Below are 19,788 nucleotides of genomic sequence, written 5' to 3'. Positions count from 1 at the left end.
GGATCAACGTACACATCCTAGTTTTATTACACACATTTGGGCCCACAGCTCACTGCCTGGCCCCCTAGCTTATGGCAATGATCAAGCAGACCTGCAGATTATGATGTCACTGCTTGACCAAGCCACCCATTCGCATCAACGTTTCCACCAAAATTGGAGAAAATTATCTAACCAATTTCAACTTACCCAAAGACTAAACACATTATCCTGCAATGCACAAACTGCCAGCTCACAGGCACGTCCGCTCCTTTAACAGGTGTTAACCCTAAAGAACTAGATCCTAATCAGCTATGGCAAACTGATGTTACACACGTCCCTAAATTCAGAAAACTAAGATATGTACATGTATCTGTTGATACCAATTCTCACCTAATCAGCACACATGCTCTTCCTGGAAAGTCTGCCTAATATGTTATTAAACATCTTCTTTTAACTTTTGCATTTATGGAGTGGCCCACAAAAATTAAAACTGATAATGGTCCAGCTTATGCCAGCTCAACATTTCAGCAATTTTGTCACACGTGGAGCATCCAATATTCCACAGGCATCCCTTACAACCCCCAAGGACAGGCCATAGTAGAACGTGTCCAATCTGCCCTTAAAAATACGCTCAGAAAATAACAACAACAACAAAGGAATATGAGTAAGGACCCTGCAACACCACTGGCACAAGCCTTATTTACCCTTACTTTGTAAATCTAAATGATGAATTTCAATCAGCTATAGAAAAGCACTTTGCTAAAACCTCTCAAGACATTAAACCCTGCAGTTTTATGGAAAGATATAAACAGTAATGTATGGTGTGGTTCAAATGAATTGTTAACGCTGGGAAGAAGATATGCTTGTGTTCACACCCCCTCAGGTCCTCTCTGGATTCCAGCATGAGGCATCAAACCATACCATAGCATGGCTAGGACCCAATCTGGTACCAGAAATGAATAAAATGACCCTGCAGGACCCATAGCCCTGGATGATGCGGCTTCTTCAGACGACACAAGCCCCGGACATTACCTGGGGGATGCTGAAGAAGAAAACTCAGGAGGCTAAGCGAATCCTGCTCCAGACATAGATATCATTCACTCCAGATAATCTGTTCCTTGCTATACTTTCTGCTGTACACTGCAACTCTCATAGGGTATTAAACCTTCGTATTCTCTCACTCTGCCTGCAACCCGTACCTGCTACCTCTACTGGGCTCATCTCTTAGATTTGCCTTTCTTCTGCCCTGTTACCTGGGCAGACACCACCTTCCCAGGCTCTAATAATGTAACTGCTTGGCTGGAAGGGGTTAATACACCCCCAGTGGGGTTCCTTAGTAACAGCACACATTGGACTGAGGTGCCAAGAAACACTACACGTCACTCCTTGATTGGAAAAGCATGTTACTGATTATACTCATGTTTGTCTTATATTATTTACTAATTCTAGGAATGCAAAGCTGGAATACAAGCAGTAATCATTATGCCAGACAAACTGATTACTGCACACATCTGTACTCTTCAATCGACAAAACCTGATGCAAAAAACAGAAAAGGGGGAGATGTAGGACACCAGTCAGGGTGGTGGGTAAAAGTTAGAGGGAAAGATGCAAACCTTCTTGGAAGGTTGGGAGGTCTCACAAAAGCTTCGAAAGACGATTTGACTGAAGGCAGCCAAATTCTCTTATCTGGAGCCAGAGAGCAAAGGGCAGGTAACAAGGGAATGTAAAGGAACTTATCTAGATAACTTTGTTTACTCCTGTCTCCAAAAACCAACCTTTGATCATTTGCATGCAGGACTGCTCTCTACTCGGGGGGTCGACAATGTTTATTACCCACAAATTGTGTTTGCTCCACGCCTTTGTCATTAAATCTCTACTAAATAAATATGAGCATCACTGGCTTAGGGGGACTACTCTCTTCGGCCCCTAGTGCTGGCAGTCCCCTAGCCCGCTCTTTCACTGGATACCTGTGTCTGAGTACTCCTTTCATCCGTCGCTCGGCCAGAGTCTGCAGGGCAGACTCGGCAAATGCTGCCTGATGGATCCTGGCTGCCCAGAGAAGGGCTGGAATGATGCAGAAATCAGAAGGCAACCTGGAGGTGACATAGGTAATCTGCATTTGTCAGACCTGGGTTAAATTAGCCGTAAGAGCCCTTTCTATTTTAGCATCCTCTGATCATGTACTCTAAATGCTACATATCTAGAGTATTCCTTTCCTCTCCTTAGGTTGTGTACTGACTGGCTGAGATTGAATACCTTTTTAATACATGAGGCTTTTTCCACTCAGGAGAAAGTCAGCTTTTCTTTCTACAGGTTTTTACAATTTGAAATATTTATTAAAAAATACTTGTATTTCATTATCTCTTAATAATTTCCTATCTGGCAATTTCATCTTCTATATTAGATGGTAAGTTTCCTAAAAGTAGAGACTATTTTGTTCATTTTTTAAGTCCCAGTCAGTGATGCCTTACATGAAGTATTTGCTCAATAAATACCTTGAAATCAAATTAACAAAAAGTTAATATCATTTTTAAGATTAGAAAATGGCATTTTATAATATTTGATGTTAGTGATTTAAGAGAAAGCAATTTTGCATGGAAATGAGAAATTAATGCTTAAGTTGGCTGCTACTTGCCCACAGATGACATCTGTAAGAAATGTTAAGTATTTCCTGATAGCATCTTGTAAAATATTTCAACTCTAAAAATTGTCTTCTGTCTAAACACAACCTGGCCAGAGTCTATTTCAGTCCGGCCAAAGCAAAGGCCTGGAGAGAAATTCTTTAATTACAAGGATAGACAAGTTGACCCAGTGTTGCTAAAAACTTAACGCAGCTCCACTCTCAGCATTTTTACAAAGTTTTATGGCTTCTTTCTAGTTTTATCCCGGCTTATTTCCAATAGCCATGATAGTCAGTGTCTAGTAATCTCCAAAGAGTAGAAATTAAAAAAAAAAAAAAAAAAAAAAAAAAAAAAGAGATTAAAAACAGTGATTAAAAAAGACCAATAACAAAATAAAACTAATTTTGTATTAGTTTATGGCTCACTGTAATCCGAGATTGAGTTTCCTCTGTGGATGGTAAAATTGAGAAAACCATATGTGTTATTTCATGTAATATCTGAGTTTGAGAAAATCATATTATTTTCACAAAGTATAAAAAATAGCAAAAGCTAGAAAGTATATGGGATAGTTAATGTCAGGGGCTGCAGAGAGCTCAAGGGAGACTCAAAATGGGCCATTCTTTTTTAGCAACTGGTTATCACTGGTGATCTGCAGAAGACAGTTTTAAAGTGACCAAGGCCAGCCTCCTCTTATAATAAGATGAACAATGATCACCCTGAGACAGAAAGGAACACAATGAGGATGTGTGGGAGGCAGATGATGCTCCTTTTTCTGTGAGATAATAATGAGTTATGTTAACCTTCTCAAGAAGGCAGTAAGAATATACAGAGAAAAGAAAGGGCATGGGCTGTGGAGGCAGACCCTGATTTGACTATGTGCTTTCCAACGTCCTAGCAGTGGCAACTGGGCCAAGTCATCTAACCCCTCTGAGCTTCAGTTTTCTCTTCCTTAAAAGGGGGATACAAAGGCCTCTGCCTTTCATGTTGTTTGGAAGACTAAATTTAAATAAAACAATGTATTTAAAACGCCCTCAATAGTCCCTTGTATATAATCGGCACTTAATAAATGGCGGCTGTATTTTCTATTATTAACAACAACAACAAAATGGCAATGGTCTGAGACTATTCTTTTGAAAAATATGAAAAGGTAATAACAGTGGCCAAAGAACTAATTTTAAATACATTCTATCCCACTTGCAAATTATAGCTTGTAAGATTCGTAAGATCCTATAGTGTCAATATAAATGATATAATGGAAAGAATTCTAGCAGTTTAGAATCCAACTATTTTATGTAGAAAAAATACTAAAACTGATAAAATTTTTAAGGAAAATTTAGTATTTTCAGGCAGCCTGAATAGTTTTGGTTAATTAGTTATAATAACCACAAAAGAATCAGGATATTTCTACTAGTTAACGATCTTGTTATGTTGAAAATGAACCAAACTGATAAACAAGTAACTGACATTGGAAGAGCTACCATGAGGTGATGGTTTAAGAGTTCATGGAAGGGTGAAAGTGACCAAATGGTAGCTTGGTTCAGAGTCACTGCACCATTATATCAACATATGGAAATCACACTCTTGCACAGAAGGAACCATACCAACCACTCATAAACCCAGGGAAGCTTCTCTATTTACACACAGCATTAGGTTTTCTAAAGGCAAAACTCTAAATTCTTTCCTTCTATTCTCCCTAAGTAATACTATAAAGCCAGTTTCATAAAAGTTGCCAGATAGTTTTACCCAATTTTATTTTTTATCATTTATTTCACTACAAACCAAATATTGGGTTTTTCATGTTATTGGACCATAAACATTTTACAAATTAATTTTACAGTGTTAATTTTTGTCTTCCTGATATGGTCCAATTCACATAAACCCTCTCAAGTGGTTGGACTGCTTGATCCCAGATACTCATATCTCTCCACCTTGACAGTACTTAATAGCAGAGAAGGCAAACTACTTTTCTTGGGCTTTTAAAAAGATTGGACAAAATTATTTTAAAATTTCTAAGGAGAGAGTATCCAAATAGTGTTAATTCCCATTATAAGGATATAACAAACATCAGAAAAGCAATATTCTCTATATTATTAGTCCCTACTTTTAAAACAAGTTAACTAAGAAATGAGATGCAAGAAAGATTATTTACTGGTTAGGTACTTTTTTATAGTAGCTGCATCAGGCCTGGGATCAGTCTTCATCGCAATATAAACTGCTAGGGCTGTTTGATCTATATGAGAAATAACAGCATTTGCCGCGTCAACAATTTCATTAAGTCTTTTCATTCGTTCCTGGAGATGAAAAAAGAAGTAATAAAAAATAGGTACATCAATCAGCATATGAAAGAAATTACACTTCTGCTGTCTCAACCATGAGAGCTACAACTGCAATGTGAGTAAACTACATAATTGAACCCAGGGGGCTCCATGCTCTCTCCTAATGTGATTTTTCTAATTGCTGATATCTATAAAACTTGAGCTCAGATGTATAATAAAAATACCTTATTTACATTCCCTGCTGGAGTACAATGGTAAAGTAAGCAAAATATAAACTTCATAAAAATGTAAAGTTTTCTTTTTTTTTTTTTTTTAACAAAGGTAATTCCTTTTCTATATTTCTTAAGATTCTAGAAATGTGATTGGCTATTGTTATTACTCTAGTTGCACACTACCTGAAAACAGGGAGGAAAAAAAAAAGCCCTAGCTGATGAAACCAGTTCTTTCTGATCCATCATGAAAAACACAAAGATGACAGTAAACATTATAATCAACAGTCTAACTGTGATTACCATGATGTTCCCAACAATTTGCCTCTTTCTTGTTAAGGTCCTTTAAGAAATCTCCTTTAAACACCCTTTGGTTCACTCTGAACCCTTGATGATTTTTATCTGATTAGGACAGCACTTTGCCACTGCTTTGATGACTAATGAGAACTGGTTCATCTCATCACAGGCTAGAACTACAGCCAACTCTCACAAATGGGAATCATTAACAAAGTTAATGCAAAGTAGGAATTCTTTCAGCGAAGGTGTTCAGATTTCCACCTGGCCAGGATTACTACCTTCTGCCCCTTACCCTTTAGGTTAAGGTAATGAAAACAGTCCTTAGGGTATCTTCTCTATTACTAATCTCACTGACCAAGAATCCTAAACTAAACTCAGAGTAGTGGCTAGGTCTTATAATAACCTTCATGAAAACAGCTTAATACAACATTCAATTTGAGAAAACATGTTTTAGTTAGCAAGAACAGAAGAGAAAGATAATAATGCACTTTTCCTCAAAACACAAACCATATCTAATTACAAACAAAATAAGATGTATTAGAATGAACATGTCTAACCTTTTCAGCATCCAATTGATGAAGTCGAGCAACGTACAGAGGAAGATAATTAGGATATGTTTCTTTCAATTCGTTATAAATGTCACTAGAATCCAGCCTAAGTATGTAAGAAGGAGATAAATATTTACTTTTTCTTTTAAAAAGAGTATTTATGTCTTCTCTATTATTTAACATTGCTTGGAAGTTTAAGCCAATAAAATAAGACATTAATCTGAAATGTATAGTCATTGACAAGGATTATCATTATTGGCAGGTAGTATAAATGGTTAACTAGAAAACAAAATAAATCAAACTGGGCTGGGTGCAGTGGCTCACAAGGTCAAGAGATCAAGACCATCCTGGCCAACATGGTGAAACCCCATCTCTACTAAAAACACAAAAATTAGCTGGGCGTGGTGGCACACGCCTGTAGTCCCAGCTACTCGAGAATCACTTGAACCTGGGAGGCGGAGGTTGCGGTGAGCTGAGATTGAGCCACTGCACTCCAGCCTGGTGACAGAGTGAGATTCCATCTCAAAGAAAACAAAAACAAAAAATAAAATAAAAACTGAAAATCATTTCAATTAAGAGTTCAATAAGATATCCAAATAAAAATATGCATCAATAGCTTTCTTATATACCAGCTATATTTATTTAAAAGGAAGAAAAGCACATTCACAAATAGCTAGAAAGATGAAAAGATTTAAAAATGTCTAAGATCTATTAAACTCTTCTGAAAATTCTAAAAAAAAATAAAAATTTAAACTTTTCTGAAAATTCTAAAGTCTTGAATGAATACAGTTATTCTACATTTCCTGATGCAGAGGCTGAATAACATTCTCAATTCTACCTGATTATATGTATCAGGATAAAAACAAATTAACATACAAATGCTAAGTAACTAGCACCAGAAATGGGTAACTTACATTAAAGTCACTTACTATATCAACAAAACTCCATAGTAGCATAAAAATAAGGTTGACTGGGATTTTGATACTCTTTCTTTTTTTTTTTTTGTTTTGAGACGGAGTCTCGCTTTGTTGCCCAGGCTGGAGTGCAGTGGCCGGATCTCAGCTCACTGCAAGCTCCGCCTCCCAGGTTTACGCCATTCTCCTGCCTCAGCCTCCCGAGTAGCTGGGACTACAGGCGCCCACCACCTCGCCCGGCTAGTTTTTTGTATTTTTAGTAGAGACGGGGTTTCACCATACTAGCCAGGATGGTCTCGATCTCCTGACCTCGTGATCCGCCCGTCTCGGCCTCCCAAAGTGCTGGGATTACAGGCTTGAGCCACCGCGCCCGGCCCTAACTTTCTATGAAAATAAATTTAACTTGTAGACAACAAAATTTACACTAATTCTTAGTACAAAAAAAATTAAGTCCTGTTTTTCTCTTTTCCCTAACAATTACACAAGGGCAAAATCAACACTTTCATTTTACATGTTAAAACTACTGCACCTTAATTATAAATTTTTTTTTTTCCAAAAAACGTTCTAAGGTTTTTTAAGTTTTGTAAGGGAATGGTAATAATTTTTTGCTGTTTTCTTCTAAAACACCTATTAGGTAAACCTTTTCAATTTTTTCTCCACACAATTTTCCCATTTTAAGTGTGAATTTCAATGTTTTCCAGCATAGTAACAGATATATGCAACTATCACAACAGTCAACTTTAAATATTTTTCATCAGTACAAAAAGAAATTGACATACCCTTTAGCTATCAGATCTCCCCAACCTCCCCAGCACTAAGCAACCACTAATCTACTTTCTGTCTCTATAGAAAATTTCCTCATTCTGGACATTTAATATGAATAGAATCATATTAATACAAGGTATTTTGTGACTGGCTACTACCACTTAACATACTATTTTCAAGGTTCATTCATGTTGGAGCCTGTATTAATCCTATTCATGGCTGAAGAGGAGTCCCCTGTATGGATATATCACATTTTGTTTGTCCATTCATCAGCTGATGGATATTCCACCTTTTGGCCATTATGAATAATGCTGCTATAAACTGTCATGAACATGTTTTTGTGTGAATATAGGTTTTTATTTTCCTTAGGTATATACCTGGGAGTGGAACTGCTGGGCCATATGGAAACTAAGCTTAATCATTTGAAGAGCAGTCAGATTGCTTTCCAAAAAGTCTGCATCATTTTTGTATTCTTTACCATCAATGTCTGAGGATTCTGCCTTGTCCACATACTTGCCAAAACTCATCATCTGACTTTGTGATTCTAGCCATCCTAGTGTGAAGTTCTATTTCATTGTGATTTTTATGTGCATTTCCCTGAAGACTACTGATTTTGAGCATCTTTTCATGCACTTACTGGTCATTTGTATATCTTTATAGAAATATCTATTCAGATTCTTCACCCATTTAAAAAATTGGGCCATTTGCCTTTGTATTACGAAATTGTAGGGATTACTTATGTATTCTGGGGGCTGGGTGTGGAGGTGGCTCATGCCTGTAACCCCAACACTATGGGAAGCTGAAGCAGGAGGATTACTTGAGGCCAGGAGTTCGACTAGCTTGGTCCACACAGTGAGATTCCATCCCTTAAAAAAATTAGCTGGGCGTGGTGGCGTGCACTTGTAGTCCTAGCTATTTGGGAGGCTGAAGTGGGAAGATCCCTTGAGCCCAGGGGTTCAAGGCAGCAGTGAGTTATGATCGTGCCACTGCAGTCCAGCCTGGGTGGCAGAGTGAGAGAGACCCTGCCTCAAAATATTTTAAAAAAAAAAGGTCAGCATTCTTTACATATTCTGCATACAAGCTCCTTAAAAATATATAACTTGCAAATAGGCCTTTTTTTGCACTTTCTTGATGCTATGCTTTGAAGCACAAAAGCTTTTAATCTTGATTAAGTCCAAATTATCTATTTTTTTCTTATGTTACTTATGCTTTTGGTATCTTTAAAAATTGTTTGCCAAATGTGAGGTCATGAAAGTTTACCACTATGTCCTCATTGAGGAGTTTTATAGTTTCAGCTCTCTGATACATTTTGAGTTAACTTGTATACATGATGTGAGGCAAGGGTCCAACTTCATTCTTTTCACATATGGCTATCCAATCCCAGCATCCTTTGCTGAAAATACTATCCTTTCCTCATTAAATGGTCTTTGCATCAGCACCCTTGCCAAAAATAAAAATCAGCTGACCATAGACACATGGTTTTATTTCTGGACTCTTAATTCTATTCCATTAATCTATATATGTCTTACCCTTGTGCCAGTATAACACTGTCTTGTTTACTGTTGCTTTGTATTTAAGTTTTGGAATCAGGAAGTGTGAGCCCAACTTTGTTCTTAATTTTCAAGATTGTCTGGCTATTCTGAGTCTCAGGGAATCACATATGACTTTTAGAATCAGCTTGTTAATTTCTATAAGAAGTCTTCAAGGATTCTGATGGGAATTCAACTGAATCGTTCGATCAATATGAAGAGTAGTGTAATGATGTTAAGTCTACTAGTCCACAGACATGGAATACCTTTTCCATTTACTCAGGTCTTTTAAATTTCTTTCAACAATGTTTTATAGTTTTGATGTGTAATTCTTACATCTCTTTTGCTAAACATATTCCGACACATTTTATTTTTTTCAATGTTATTGTAAATGGGATTCTCTTAATTTCCTGTTAACTTTAAATTATTGATATATTTGGACTTAGGTCTTCGATTTGATTTTTTGTTTTTGATGTATCCTATGTCTTTTTTTGTTCCACTGTTCCTCCTTTACAGCTTTCTTTTGTATTAAGTGATTATTTTTAAATGAACATTTAAATTTATTTAATGATTTTTTTCAGTTTATTTTTAGTTTTCCTTAGTGGTTGCTCTAAGGCTTACCATATACATCTTAACTTATAAGAATCAGCTTCAGATTTTTCCTAGCTTAATTTCAGTGAGATATAGAAATGTTATCCATTTATAGCTCTACTCCCCTCTCCTTCCTTGTGTAGTATTATTCTATCTGTTGTATCTATTACTGTTATACACCAATCAATTGTTATAATAATTACTTTACTATCTGCAGTCATTTCTTTAGCCCAATACAGTTTTGCTCCTTTGTGCTATCAGTAAATATATATTACAGAATATTACATTTAAATATTACATAGGCCTAATATATACACAACATTCATAGAAGAGCTTTTTAAATTAGTTAACAGGAAAAAAAGGAGAACTTCATGCTTTTATAATTCCATAATAATTAACTTTACCAGCATTTCTTTCCCCACTCTCACCGACGTAGATTCAAATTACTGCCTGAGATCACCTGCTTTCAGGTTGAAGAACCTCTTTTAGTACTTCTTATAAGGTGGGTTTGCTAGCAACAAATTCTCCGGTTTACCTGGGAATTTTTTATTTCATTTTCATTTTTAAAGGATAGTTTTGCTGGATATAGGATTATTGGTTGAGACTTTGAGCACTCAGAATCCCACTGCTATCTGACCTCTACTGTTTCTGCTCAGAAGTCAGTTGTTAACCTTACTAGTATTTCTTTATAAGTAATGAGGAGTTTTGTCTTGCTCCTTTCAAGATCTTTTCCTTATCTTTGACTTTCAGTATCTTTAACACGCTATGTCTATTTGTGGATTTCTTTCCATTTACTTTGAGTTCATTGAGTTCCCTGGATATGTAGGTTAATATCTTTCAATAAATATGGGGTGTTTCCAGCCATTATTTCACTGGATATATTTTTGCTTTCTCTCTGTTCTCCTGGTACTCCTGTTCCATGGATTTTGGTGCACTAATGGTATCCCACATTTCTCTGAGGCTCTGCTCTGTTCATTTTTTTTCATTCCTTTTTTCCCCGTTTTGGAGAGAACCCTTAGGTACAGGGACTTCTCTATCTTCTGTTGCAAATGAAGTCAATTCCTTCAGGAAGAAATTAGGAGTTGTCAGTTTTATGAACTCCTTAGGCCCCACTGGCAAAATCACTAAGCTGAAGCTCTGGAACAGGGAGTGGAAGAATGGCAGGTTTTTCTTTGAGTCACACGCCCACTTAAGGAGCTTAGCACTCTCCTGTGGTCTTCTCAGCTTGCCTCGTGTGCTATGGAACCACAGCCTCCTGGATATTAGGGCCCCAGTGTTCCCAACAGTACTTCACAAGTAAGGGTTAGCAGAAGAAGAGAGTCCCCACCTTTTGACAGCACTCAGCAGAACTGAGCCGCTGCAACTGGCAGTGGGTCAGGATGAGAAATGATGACATCCTGCTCCTCCAAGGAGGAAAGCCTTTCCTCCCCCAGGAGCTGGAGCTCCTGAAGGCAAGATCGGAAGTAAAGTTTCTGGCTCACTGAACTGTGAGAGGAAAGGGAGGCAGTGGTCTTGGTTCAAATATCACAGACTCTTGCTTTTCTTACCCAATTTTTGTAGGTATTTTTGAATAGATGTTTCTTCATTTGCTGTATGTCCTTTGGACCATTTCCAGGGGCTTTTAAAAGTTGTTTTGTTTTGTTTTTAAATAATTTTCACTAGTTTTACTGGGGACCAGCATCATGGGTCTCCTCAGGCTGTCATGCCAGAAGACAATCTCTGCAATTTCACTTTTGAAGAATTTATATTTTATTGTCAACTGTTTACGACATCCTAAAATCAGGCAGAGACAGACCTGAAGACTTTGACTTCCAGTGGAGATACAACTTAGTTTTAAGTGGGAAAGGTATATTTGCATGTGAACTGACATTACAATGGTTCAATCTCTGGGAAATATTTTCACATCATGATGACTTCTATTCCCTCTAAAACCATGTAACTGCAAGGATGCATACATAATCAGCTAAAGAGGATTCCCATAAAATATCAGCAGTAAAAGAAATATTGCACAACAGATGGAAAAAGCAAATGATTTGACTACATAGAATAAATTTCAAGTAGAAAGTAAGCCCAAAGTCAAAGAGTAAACTAGAGTAAAATCTGTGGCAAGTGCAGAAAAGCATTAATATCTTTTATGTAAAAAGTTTTAATCAACCAGAAACATCTAATGTCTCAACAGGAAAAAAAGGTGAAGAATACGCTCAACTGTCAGAAGCTACACTAATAATGAATGATACCATCTAAAAAGCTCTCCTTTAATAATAACTAGAGATGTAATTTAAGACAGCAGCAATGGCCCGCTTTTGCATTGTGTAGTAGCACACATACATGGCTAGATGAGTGTAAATTATTATACTCATCTCAGAAGGCAATCTGGCAAAATATAGCAAGACGATTTTTACTTTTAAGATGCCACATGATGGAAATTTTTAAAAATCACCTTTATGTATAAAAATGTTTATCACAGCATCAGGAAGAAAAGCTATAAATATATATATGCAAAATAAAACGTTTAAATACATTATGTTGCATCCATAGAACCATATACAACACAGACATTACAAATGGTATTTCACAGGGCTGTTAAATCATAATAAAAAAGTAACTGAAAAATGGAAACTAATTTTATCCACACTTCTACATGTACAAACACAGAAGAAAAAAATAATATGAGGACAATGACTATTTATGAATTGTGGGCAAAAGTGATTTTTCTTTTTTATACTTTCCAATATAATTATCTTCCAAGAACAAATTAGAGTGATTAAAATAAAAATTAAAACATTTAATCACAAAATTACAAATTTATAATTTAAATAAATTACACATTTATATAAAAAGAGGAAAATTTAAAAGCACCTATAATCCTACCATCTGCTGTTAACATTTTAAAATACGGTCTATGTATATATACACAATATTGTTATAGTTGAGAAAACAGAACTAAACATTTAAAGAATTAAAATACATTTAAAAACCTACTTTGTCATCCACTGAATTTTAAGATCTCGTAATGCTTCAGTAAACTCTTCTTTCAAATCTTTCTCTTTTTCTGAATCTTTTTCCTTATCTTTGCTGCCGTTCTTAGTCTTTGTTGGTGGAGGTATTAAGTAGTAATGAACAGGGATTACATCCTACGAATGTGGAGAGAGATTCTTAGATTAATATGCTTAATTTTACATATGTCAAAATCATCTTCAATAGCTACATGTCATGTAACATGGGCTGCACCTGAGTAGTACTACACTGTATTCTAGATTCTAAGGGTCACAATACACCAAAAATTCCAATCTCTGGTCACAGTAATTTTCTCACAAACTGATGCTGAGTACTGATACTTCAAATATCTCCTTTAAAATAAAAGAGAGAAGAACCCACTTTTCTCCATTTGAGTATATTTGGTATTCTTGGCTTTACTTGGCAGACAGATGACAAAAGTACCCTAACCTTTCACATTTTAAATCTGAGAAGAGGATGAAATTAGTCCAAAGTAAAAAAAGATCCTCTGAGTAAATTTAAGGGGACATTTACACCTTCATTAAACCAACAGGACTTACTGAGTCCCCGCGACGTGCCAGGTAATGCTCGAATAGGTAAAGAACACACCAGATGCTGACATCTGATATAAAGAAAACAAAACAGAATAAAAGGATAGAGTGACTGTCAGGTAACAAGGGGGAGCCGATGTACACAAAGTGGCTACGGAAAGCCACTCTGAAGAGGTAATATCTTATGCAAACGACCCTAAATGAACAAGGAGAAGATGAGCAAGTGTAAAGACCTGAGCTGGGTATAAAGCAAGCACAGCTGTATCTTCTGAGAAAGCAGGTGGCAGCCAACTTAAGTAGGGCTTGAGAGCATATGGTTTAAAAAAGAAAAGAAAAAATACTATATATAGTATTCTAAGCGCACTAAGAAGCATACCAGAAGAGTTTTACAAAAGACAGTGACATGATTAAAGATTTCTGCTTTCTGTTTAATGACTCTAGTTCCTGTATGGATGAAAATTTTGGTTTGTGTTCTATTTGGAAAATAGATTATAGAGGGTAAACGTGGAGGCAGGAAAACAAGAAGTTAGGAAACAAACCTAGGAAACCCTACACTGCGCCTTAGACTAAAAACAAAATTGGAGAAAATGAACAGATTTGAGATCTTTAAAGGTAGAACCAATGCGTTTGCTGACAATGCTGAAAAATATGTAGATGAATAAGATTAGGGATGGAGAATGGAAAAAGCAGCTCTGTGAGTGAGAAAGGGAAAACAAAAAGCACCTGGGATCATGGAAGCCTTGAGGAAAAACCAGCAAGAAGGAAAATGATCAACTGCCCACCTAGCTGAGAGGCAGTGTACGATGAAGTAGGAAGGAACTGAAAACCTGGCAGCACAGAGCCTGCTGACCCCCCTGGACAAGAACAGTGTCAGGGGACAGTGGAACAGTCCAGGCCAGAGAAGACAGAGATGAAAAGAGAATGGAAGTCAATATGTCTGTGGGTCTTTTGAGAAGTTTTGCTTTGAAGATAGCAGCAGAGAAATGGAGAGTAACTGTATTTATTTTATTCACAGATAAATCTTGACTTGTGAAAGGTAAAGCATTATTTGGGAAATGAAATCACATGCTATACCTGCTAGATTTGTTTTTGGCACAATAACTGGGTGTCCTTAATTAAGCCATTATTTATTAAGTCAGTTCCTCAATTTCTATCTTTGGGTTTGTATTTAAAATGGTGCTAAATTAAAATACTATATTCATTTTAATTAACAAAGTTCATAAAATTGAAACAAATGTTACCAAAAAGACATTCACTGAAAAAGCTTTACTCTGGTTGAGTAAAAAAATAATATTGCAAGTCCCCACCTCCCTGTAAATAGGATGTTTAGGAGCATATACTACACAAATATTCCCATTTTAACAATTTTCACAAATAAACACAATTTCAGGGTATAAAATGATGTAACAGTAAACCAGGAACTATGGTTGTAGTTCTAATAGTATTCCAACACAAAATAATAACTGCTATCTCCATACTGATTCATTTAAAGCACAGAAAACCACTTTGACATCAGATATAACCATATAAATCCATTCATAGCCACTGGCTGTCATTCTCCCTCTGAGGTCAGGGAGCCAGAACCTGTAAACAAAGTCCTTATGTGAAACATGAGACTGGGAAAAGGAAACAGGTCTACTGCTTGGGCTAGCTCTTTCAGGACCCAGCTGCCTGTCCTTCTCCTCTCCTTCTCAAGGTTCACTCTCTGGGCAGGCACTGCCCTGAGCAAAGCCAAGGTAAGCGCAAAATCTGAGCTGATCTTCTACCAGCAAGTTCTTATGAAAACAGACTGCATCCGTGTCATCAGTACAGTAAAGACAACACATCTAGGAATTGAAGGGGCTAAGTGGCCTCCAATATTTACTTTCTGTTAATATAGCTCCATTTTCCATGGAATTGAGCTTCTCTGCCACCCAGTGTGCTAGAATGAGCGGTCTCCAGTCTTTCTCCCTGAGCTTCCCGCACCTCCTCGCCGTATGAGGGAGAGAGGTCTGCTGCTCTTAGGGAGGCAGCCTGTATGTTGTGAGGCACTTCCTCCTCAGACTCAGAGATATGTGCTATTGTTTTAGTACAGAACAGAGAAAAGAGAATTGAATTTAAAATGAGCCATCTTTAAAATTAATTTAGGATTTACAATGAACTCTAACAAAGACCTATCAAAAGTAGGAAAAAAGATATCCTAGCAACCTTTAACTATCATTAAAAGCAAAAAAGAGACAAAGAAAGTTTATGATGAATTATCTCACGGAAACAAAAATCAAGGTTTTGTAATCAGCATTTTACGTATTAAATATATCAAATTAACTATAAAAGTTAGTGTAATCCTACAAGATGTTTCAGGACAGGGAATTTTTTTATTAGTAAAAATTATAAACCTGGTAGTTTTAATTTCTAATCAAAAGAAAAATGGCGCTATTTCTCACTTGCTGTATCACAATAATTTCTTCTTTGTGCCAATATTAATATTTTTATGACAATTCTCAAGGGGTTAACGTAGTATCAATTTAATAGAAATAATTTTGTACCTTTAATCTTGAGAAATCTTGATTATGGTTTAAAGAGACAGTCAAGAAGAATCTTCAGAGCAGAAATGCTATGAAGATTTCTCTACAGTACATATTTAATGGTTACGTTTAGAAAAAAAGCATTCCAGCTACTCACGAAGTATTTCAACAGTGTTCAAACTGAACAGTGTTATTTAGAAAGTCAAACTCACCTGCCAAACCAGTAACTACTCTCTGGGCAACACAATGCACTGTAAGTTAAATTGTGGTTCCAAATAGCAATTTCTTTAGTTCTTAAAATTATTAGTAACTGAATATTCAAAATTTTAAAAGCTTCACATACACCATTTTAAAGATGTATATCATATTCGAGTGCTATTTATGATCTGTTAAAAGTGACAATATTCAGGCTGGGTGCAGTGGCTCATGTCTATAATTCCAGCACTTTGGGAGGCTAAGCCAGTAGGATTGTCTGAAGCCAGGAGTTTTAGACCACCTTGGGCAATAAGACCTCTCTCTACGAAAAGTAAAACTTAGCCAGGCATAGTGGCACATGCCTGTAGTCCCAGCCACTCCAGGGAGGCTGAGGTGGGAAGATCACTTGAGCCCAGGAGCTGGAGGCAACAGTGAGCTACGATTGTGCCACTGTAATCTAGCCTGGAGTGTAGAGTGAGACTCTTTAAAAAAAAAAACAAAAAAAGTATATTATTGCATTTTACAAGGAATTTTAAAAAGGGTGACATACTTTTTCAAATCAAGTCACTGAAACCCAGAGAAAAAATCTATTAAGAATTATATACAAAATGCTATTTATCTTCATCAACCGGGAATTATACATGTATTTTTTTCTTCGTAATGTGACTGTAAAACTATAATACTAATTATTTCTAAAATAAGAGCTTTATTGTGTACTTGCATTGAAGACAGAAAGGAAGAAGCAGAGATAACTCTAGCTGCTAAGTTCTTCAAATGAAGCTTTACTAATCATCAAGTAAATGCCTTTCTATTCATTCAATGTTTTCCTAACTATACAATCTAATTCAAACAAAATCTACCAAAACTTGCAAAAGGTCAACTAAAATAAGAAAAATAATTGCTATGGCTTTCGTGGTAAGTGCCTTCTATTTTTAATAGATTCCTAGAGTACCTTTTCCTTGTTCTCTAAAGCAGTGACTTGCAAACTATTTTCACAATGTCCCAAAGATATACACATTAATACATAAAATGAAATTACAATTTTATGAGTCTGATGAACTGACATTTCCTATTTTTAAAAAAATGTTGTTTTTATCCCATTACATGGCCCCCAAATCGGTCAAGACACCCAGGTGAGAAACACTGATCTTTAGATCTTTCTCCAGAAAGATGATTCCTAGTTATCTGTATTTTGTTTGGACAAATTATTTACTATTATGTAATAATATGGACATTTCAGAAGACATCTTAATAAAGGAATTTAAGCTGTTTACAGAATGGTGATTCCCCAGTTCCATATCACTATGAAATAAGAAATATAAAGTTATCTTTTGTTTATACATTGGGACATTACTGATTTTCCCACTGTAAATCTTTCTGTTTAAAAGGAAATCATGAAAATGCTGAATGATGTAGCAGGTCTTCACCAGAAAGCGTATTAAATATGCAGTCCCTTTCATACACACACACACACACACACACACATATTTGTTTTGAGACAGGGTCTCACTCTGTGGCCCAGACTGAAGTGCAGTGGTGCAATCTCAGCTCACCGCAGCCTCCGCCTCCCAGGCTCAAGCGATCTTTCCACCTCAGCCTCCCATAGAGTAGCTGGGACTATAACTGTGTGCCACCACGCCTGGCTAATTTTTGTATTTTTTTGTAGAGATAGGGTTTCACCATGTTGCCCAGGATGGTTTCAAACCCCTGAGCTCAAGGGATCTGCCCAACTTGGCCTCCCAAAGTGCTGGAATTATAGGCATAAGTCACTGTGCCTGGCCCTAAAATATATTTTTAGCAGAAATTTTCTTTTCTGAGTTAAATCTGGCTCCAGCAGTAAATCAAAGATTGCTTAATATGCTGCAGAGAGGCTGATCAGACCACTTAGTAGCGATGGCCTTAAACTCTGTGGTCTTAGCGTAAGCTTTAATTGTCAGTGAACAGTCCTTATTTCTGTTCCTGCTACGTCCATCGCTCTTTCTTGTTTCTGTTCTTTCAGAACCAGAATTGATACAAGAGCAGGGAATAAAGTTCACTTTAAAAAGCTGCAACATTTTATTAATCAAATCACCCAATTTAAAAGTGCTTTTAGACTTTAAAAATAATTAAGCGCTTTAGCTTATATGGCTAAAAAAAAAAACTATCACATCCATCTCTCTGTAAAATTGTAAATATGAAAAATTTCAAATATTGTTACTTGTTATCATATCTGTAGCAAGAAATGAATAGCATTAAAATGTCTGTATACACAGAGAAAATGAGTCTTCCAGGAATTTATGGTGGGGAAAAAAAAACCCTTTAGAAAAGCAGTATGTCAACAATGCTTGTAAGTAGAGCTAAGAGTACTATACTTCAGAATGCAAAGAAAGGAAACTAAGGGAGACTTATTTAAAAAAAAAAAAGGTTTATAATAGTGACAGAAAAAAGTTTAATATGCAAATAAGGCTTTAAGACATCTTTTTTAAGAACTGACAATCAGTACCTTTTTAAATTTTCCTTGTCGTTTTGCTGCAGACTGCCCCTGGGAGTTAGAACGACATTCTGTAAGAAAACATGCATAATCTACACAGGATGGAGACAGAACCTCTGTCTAATTGTCTTTCAGTTTATGTTCCACCTGTGTCACACCACTTAGAAGGCTCAGGTCTGTGATCAAGATGGCACGCTTTTAAAGAAAGCAACATTGCCACTTTCATTTCTTAAATAAGAAAAAGTACTCAAATATGTTATTACTAAGAGTACCTGTCAACTTCTTATTGAAAAATTTAGTAGATCAAAATCCATTACTTATGAAAGCATTTCTTAAAATAGTAAATTTAGTTGATGATCTAATCTGATTAAAGGGTACCACAACAACCCCACAGCCTATGCATTCCTATAAAAAGCAACAAAGTTACTGTGAAAGTCAAAGTGAAGTAAAAGTTACCTTCCCAACTACCAAAAAACAAGAAATGCTAAACCACTGAGAAAAGATTACATAAACAATGTGATGGAAGTTACTATGAACTCAACAGCTTTAAGTTACTGCTTTCTCCCAGGAAAGTCTCCCTTGATAAAGAGCCACCATAGTTAACACCACATATTTGTAATTTAATTTCACAATTGTCTCCTAAAACAATATAGCTGGGAAGTAGTAACTATTTCTGAATTGCTAAAAGCCCATTATTTTACTAATAATGCTTTTCTGTTACACTCTTCACAAGTAAACAGACTCTTCAGAAGTGTCATCTGTCATCTGAATGAAAATTCAGAGCTGAAGCCCAACAGCTGAAGCCCAATAGCTGAAGCAGCTATGCTTCCTGTGAAATGAAATCTACAAAAAAGACTACCAGGGTTTCTTAAATCAGTGCATGTATTAATTGCAAATCATTAACTATTGATTTACTTCAAATTATACTAAAGTATGTATGTATAAACAGTCTAAACTGAAACGAGACCCAAGAAATGTCAGGGTAGGCAACTTTTTCTAAGCACAAACTTCCCCAATTATGCTTCAATGACAGTAAATAAATGGCCTTTGATTCAATACTGACAATAAATATATATAATTCTTAAGATATATGAGATCTACTCATTCTGATAACAGCATTTATGTAGCAGGCTTAGCTCTGTAAGAAGTAATAGTAAAGAGAGATACAAAACTGTTAAGAATGACAACTTTTACTGGCATTGAGCTAAAATGATTTTTATGACAAAAGGTGATAGATCTATATAAACACCATTCTCATAATACATTTTTAACGAAAACACAGAAGGAAAAAACAAAAACAGGTAGGTACTTGTAAAATTGTAACATTTATCTCTAAACAAC

At 36.1% G+C, this 19,788-nt stretch overlaps 1 protein-coding gene across 10 annotated transcripts in view; it reads right to left on the bottom strand.

The window, feature by feature from the left end:
• The window catches only part of TPP2 (tripeptidyl peptidase 2), an 83,836-nt gene that overhangs the window by 9,503 nt on the left and 54,545 nt on the right, over nt 1-19,788 (bottom strand). Inside the window, exons 24-28 of one of the 10 annotated variants that reach the window (XM_005586189.4) lie at nt 18,460-18,498; nt 12,713-12,864; nt 5,941-6,037; nt 4,762-4,892; nt 1,948-2,073 (exon numbers count right to left, since the gene is read on the bottom strand). In XM_005586189.4, coding sequence (XP_005586246.1) covers nt 1,948-2,073; nt 4,762-4,892; nt 5,941-6,037; nt 12,713-12,864; nt 18,460-18,498 — 545 coding nt within the window. Of the gene's footprint in view, nt 1-1,947; nt 2,074-4,750; nt 4,893-5,940; nt 6,038-11,358; nt 11,504-12,712; nt 12,865-18,459; nt 18,499-19,788 lie in introns of those variants that run through there. The other 9 variants (XM_005586193.5, XR_012426490.1, XR_012426489.1 and 6 more) reach the window with 9 other exon arrangements.

Source organism: Macaca fascicularis, chromosome 17, assembly GCF_037993035.2.
Source record: "Macaca fascicularis isolate 582-1 chromosome 17, T2T-MFA8v1.1".
Taxonomy (NCBI): domain Eukaryota; kingdom Metazoa; phylum Chordata; class Mammalia; order Primates; family Cercopithecidae; genus Macaca; species Macaca fascicularis.
This window is presented reverse-complemented; position numbering and strand designations above follow the sequence as displayed.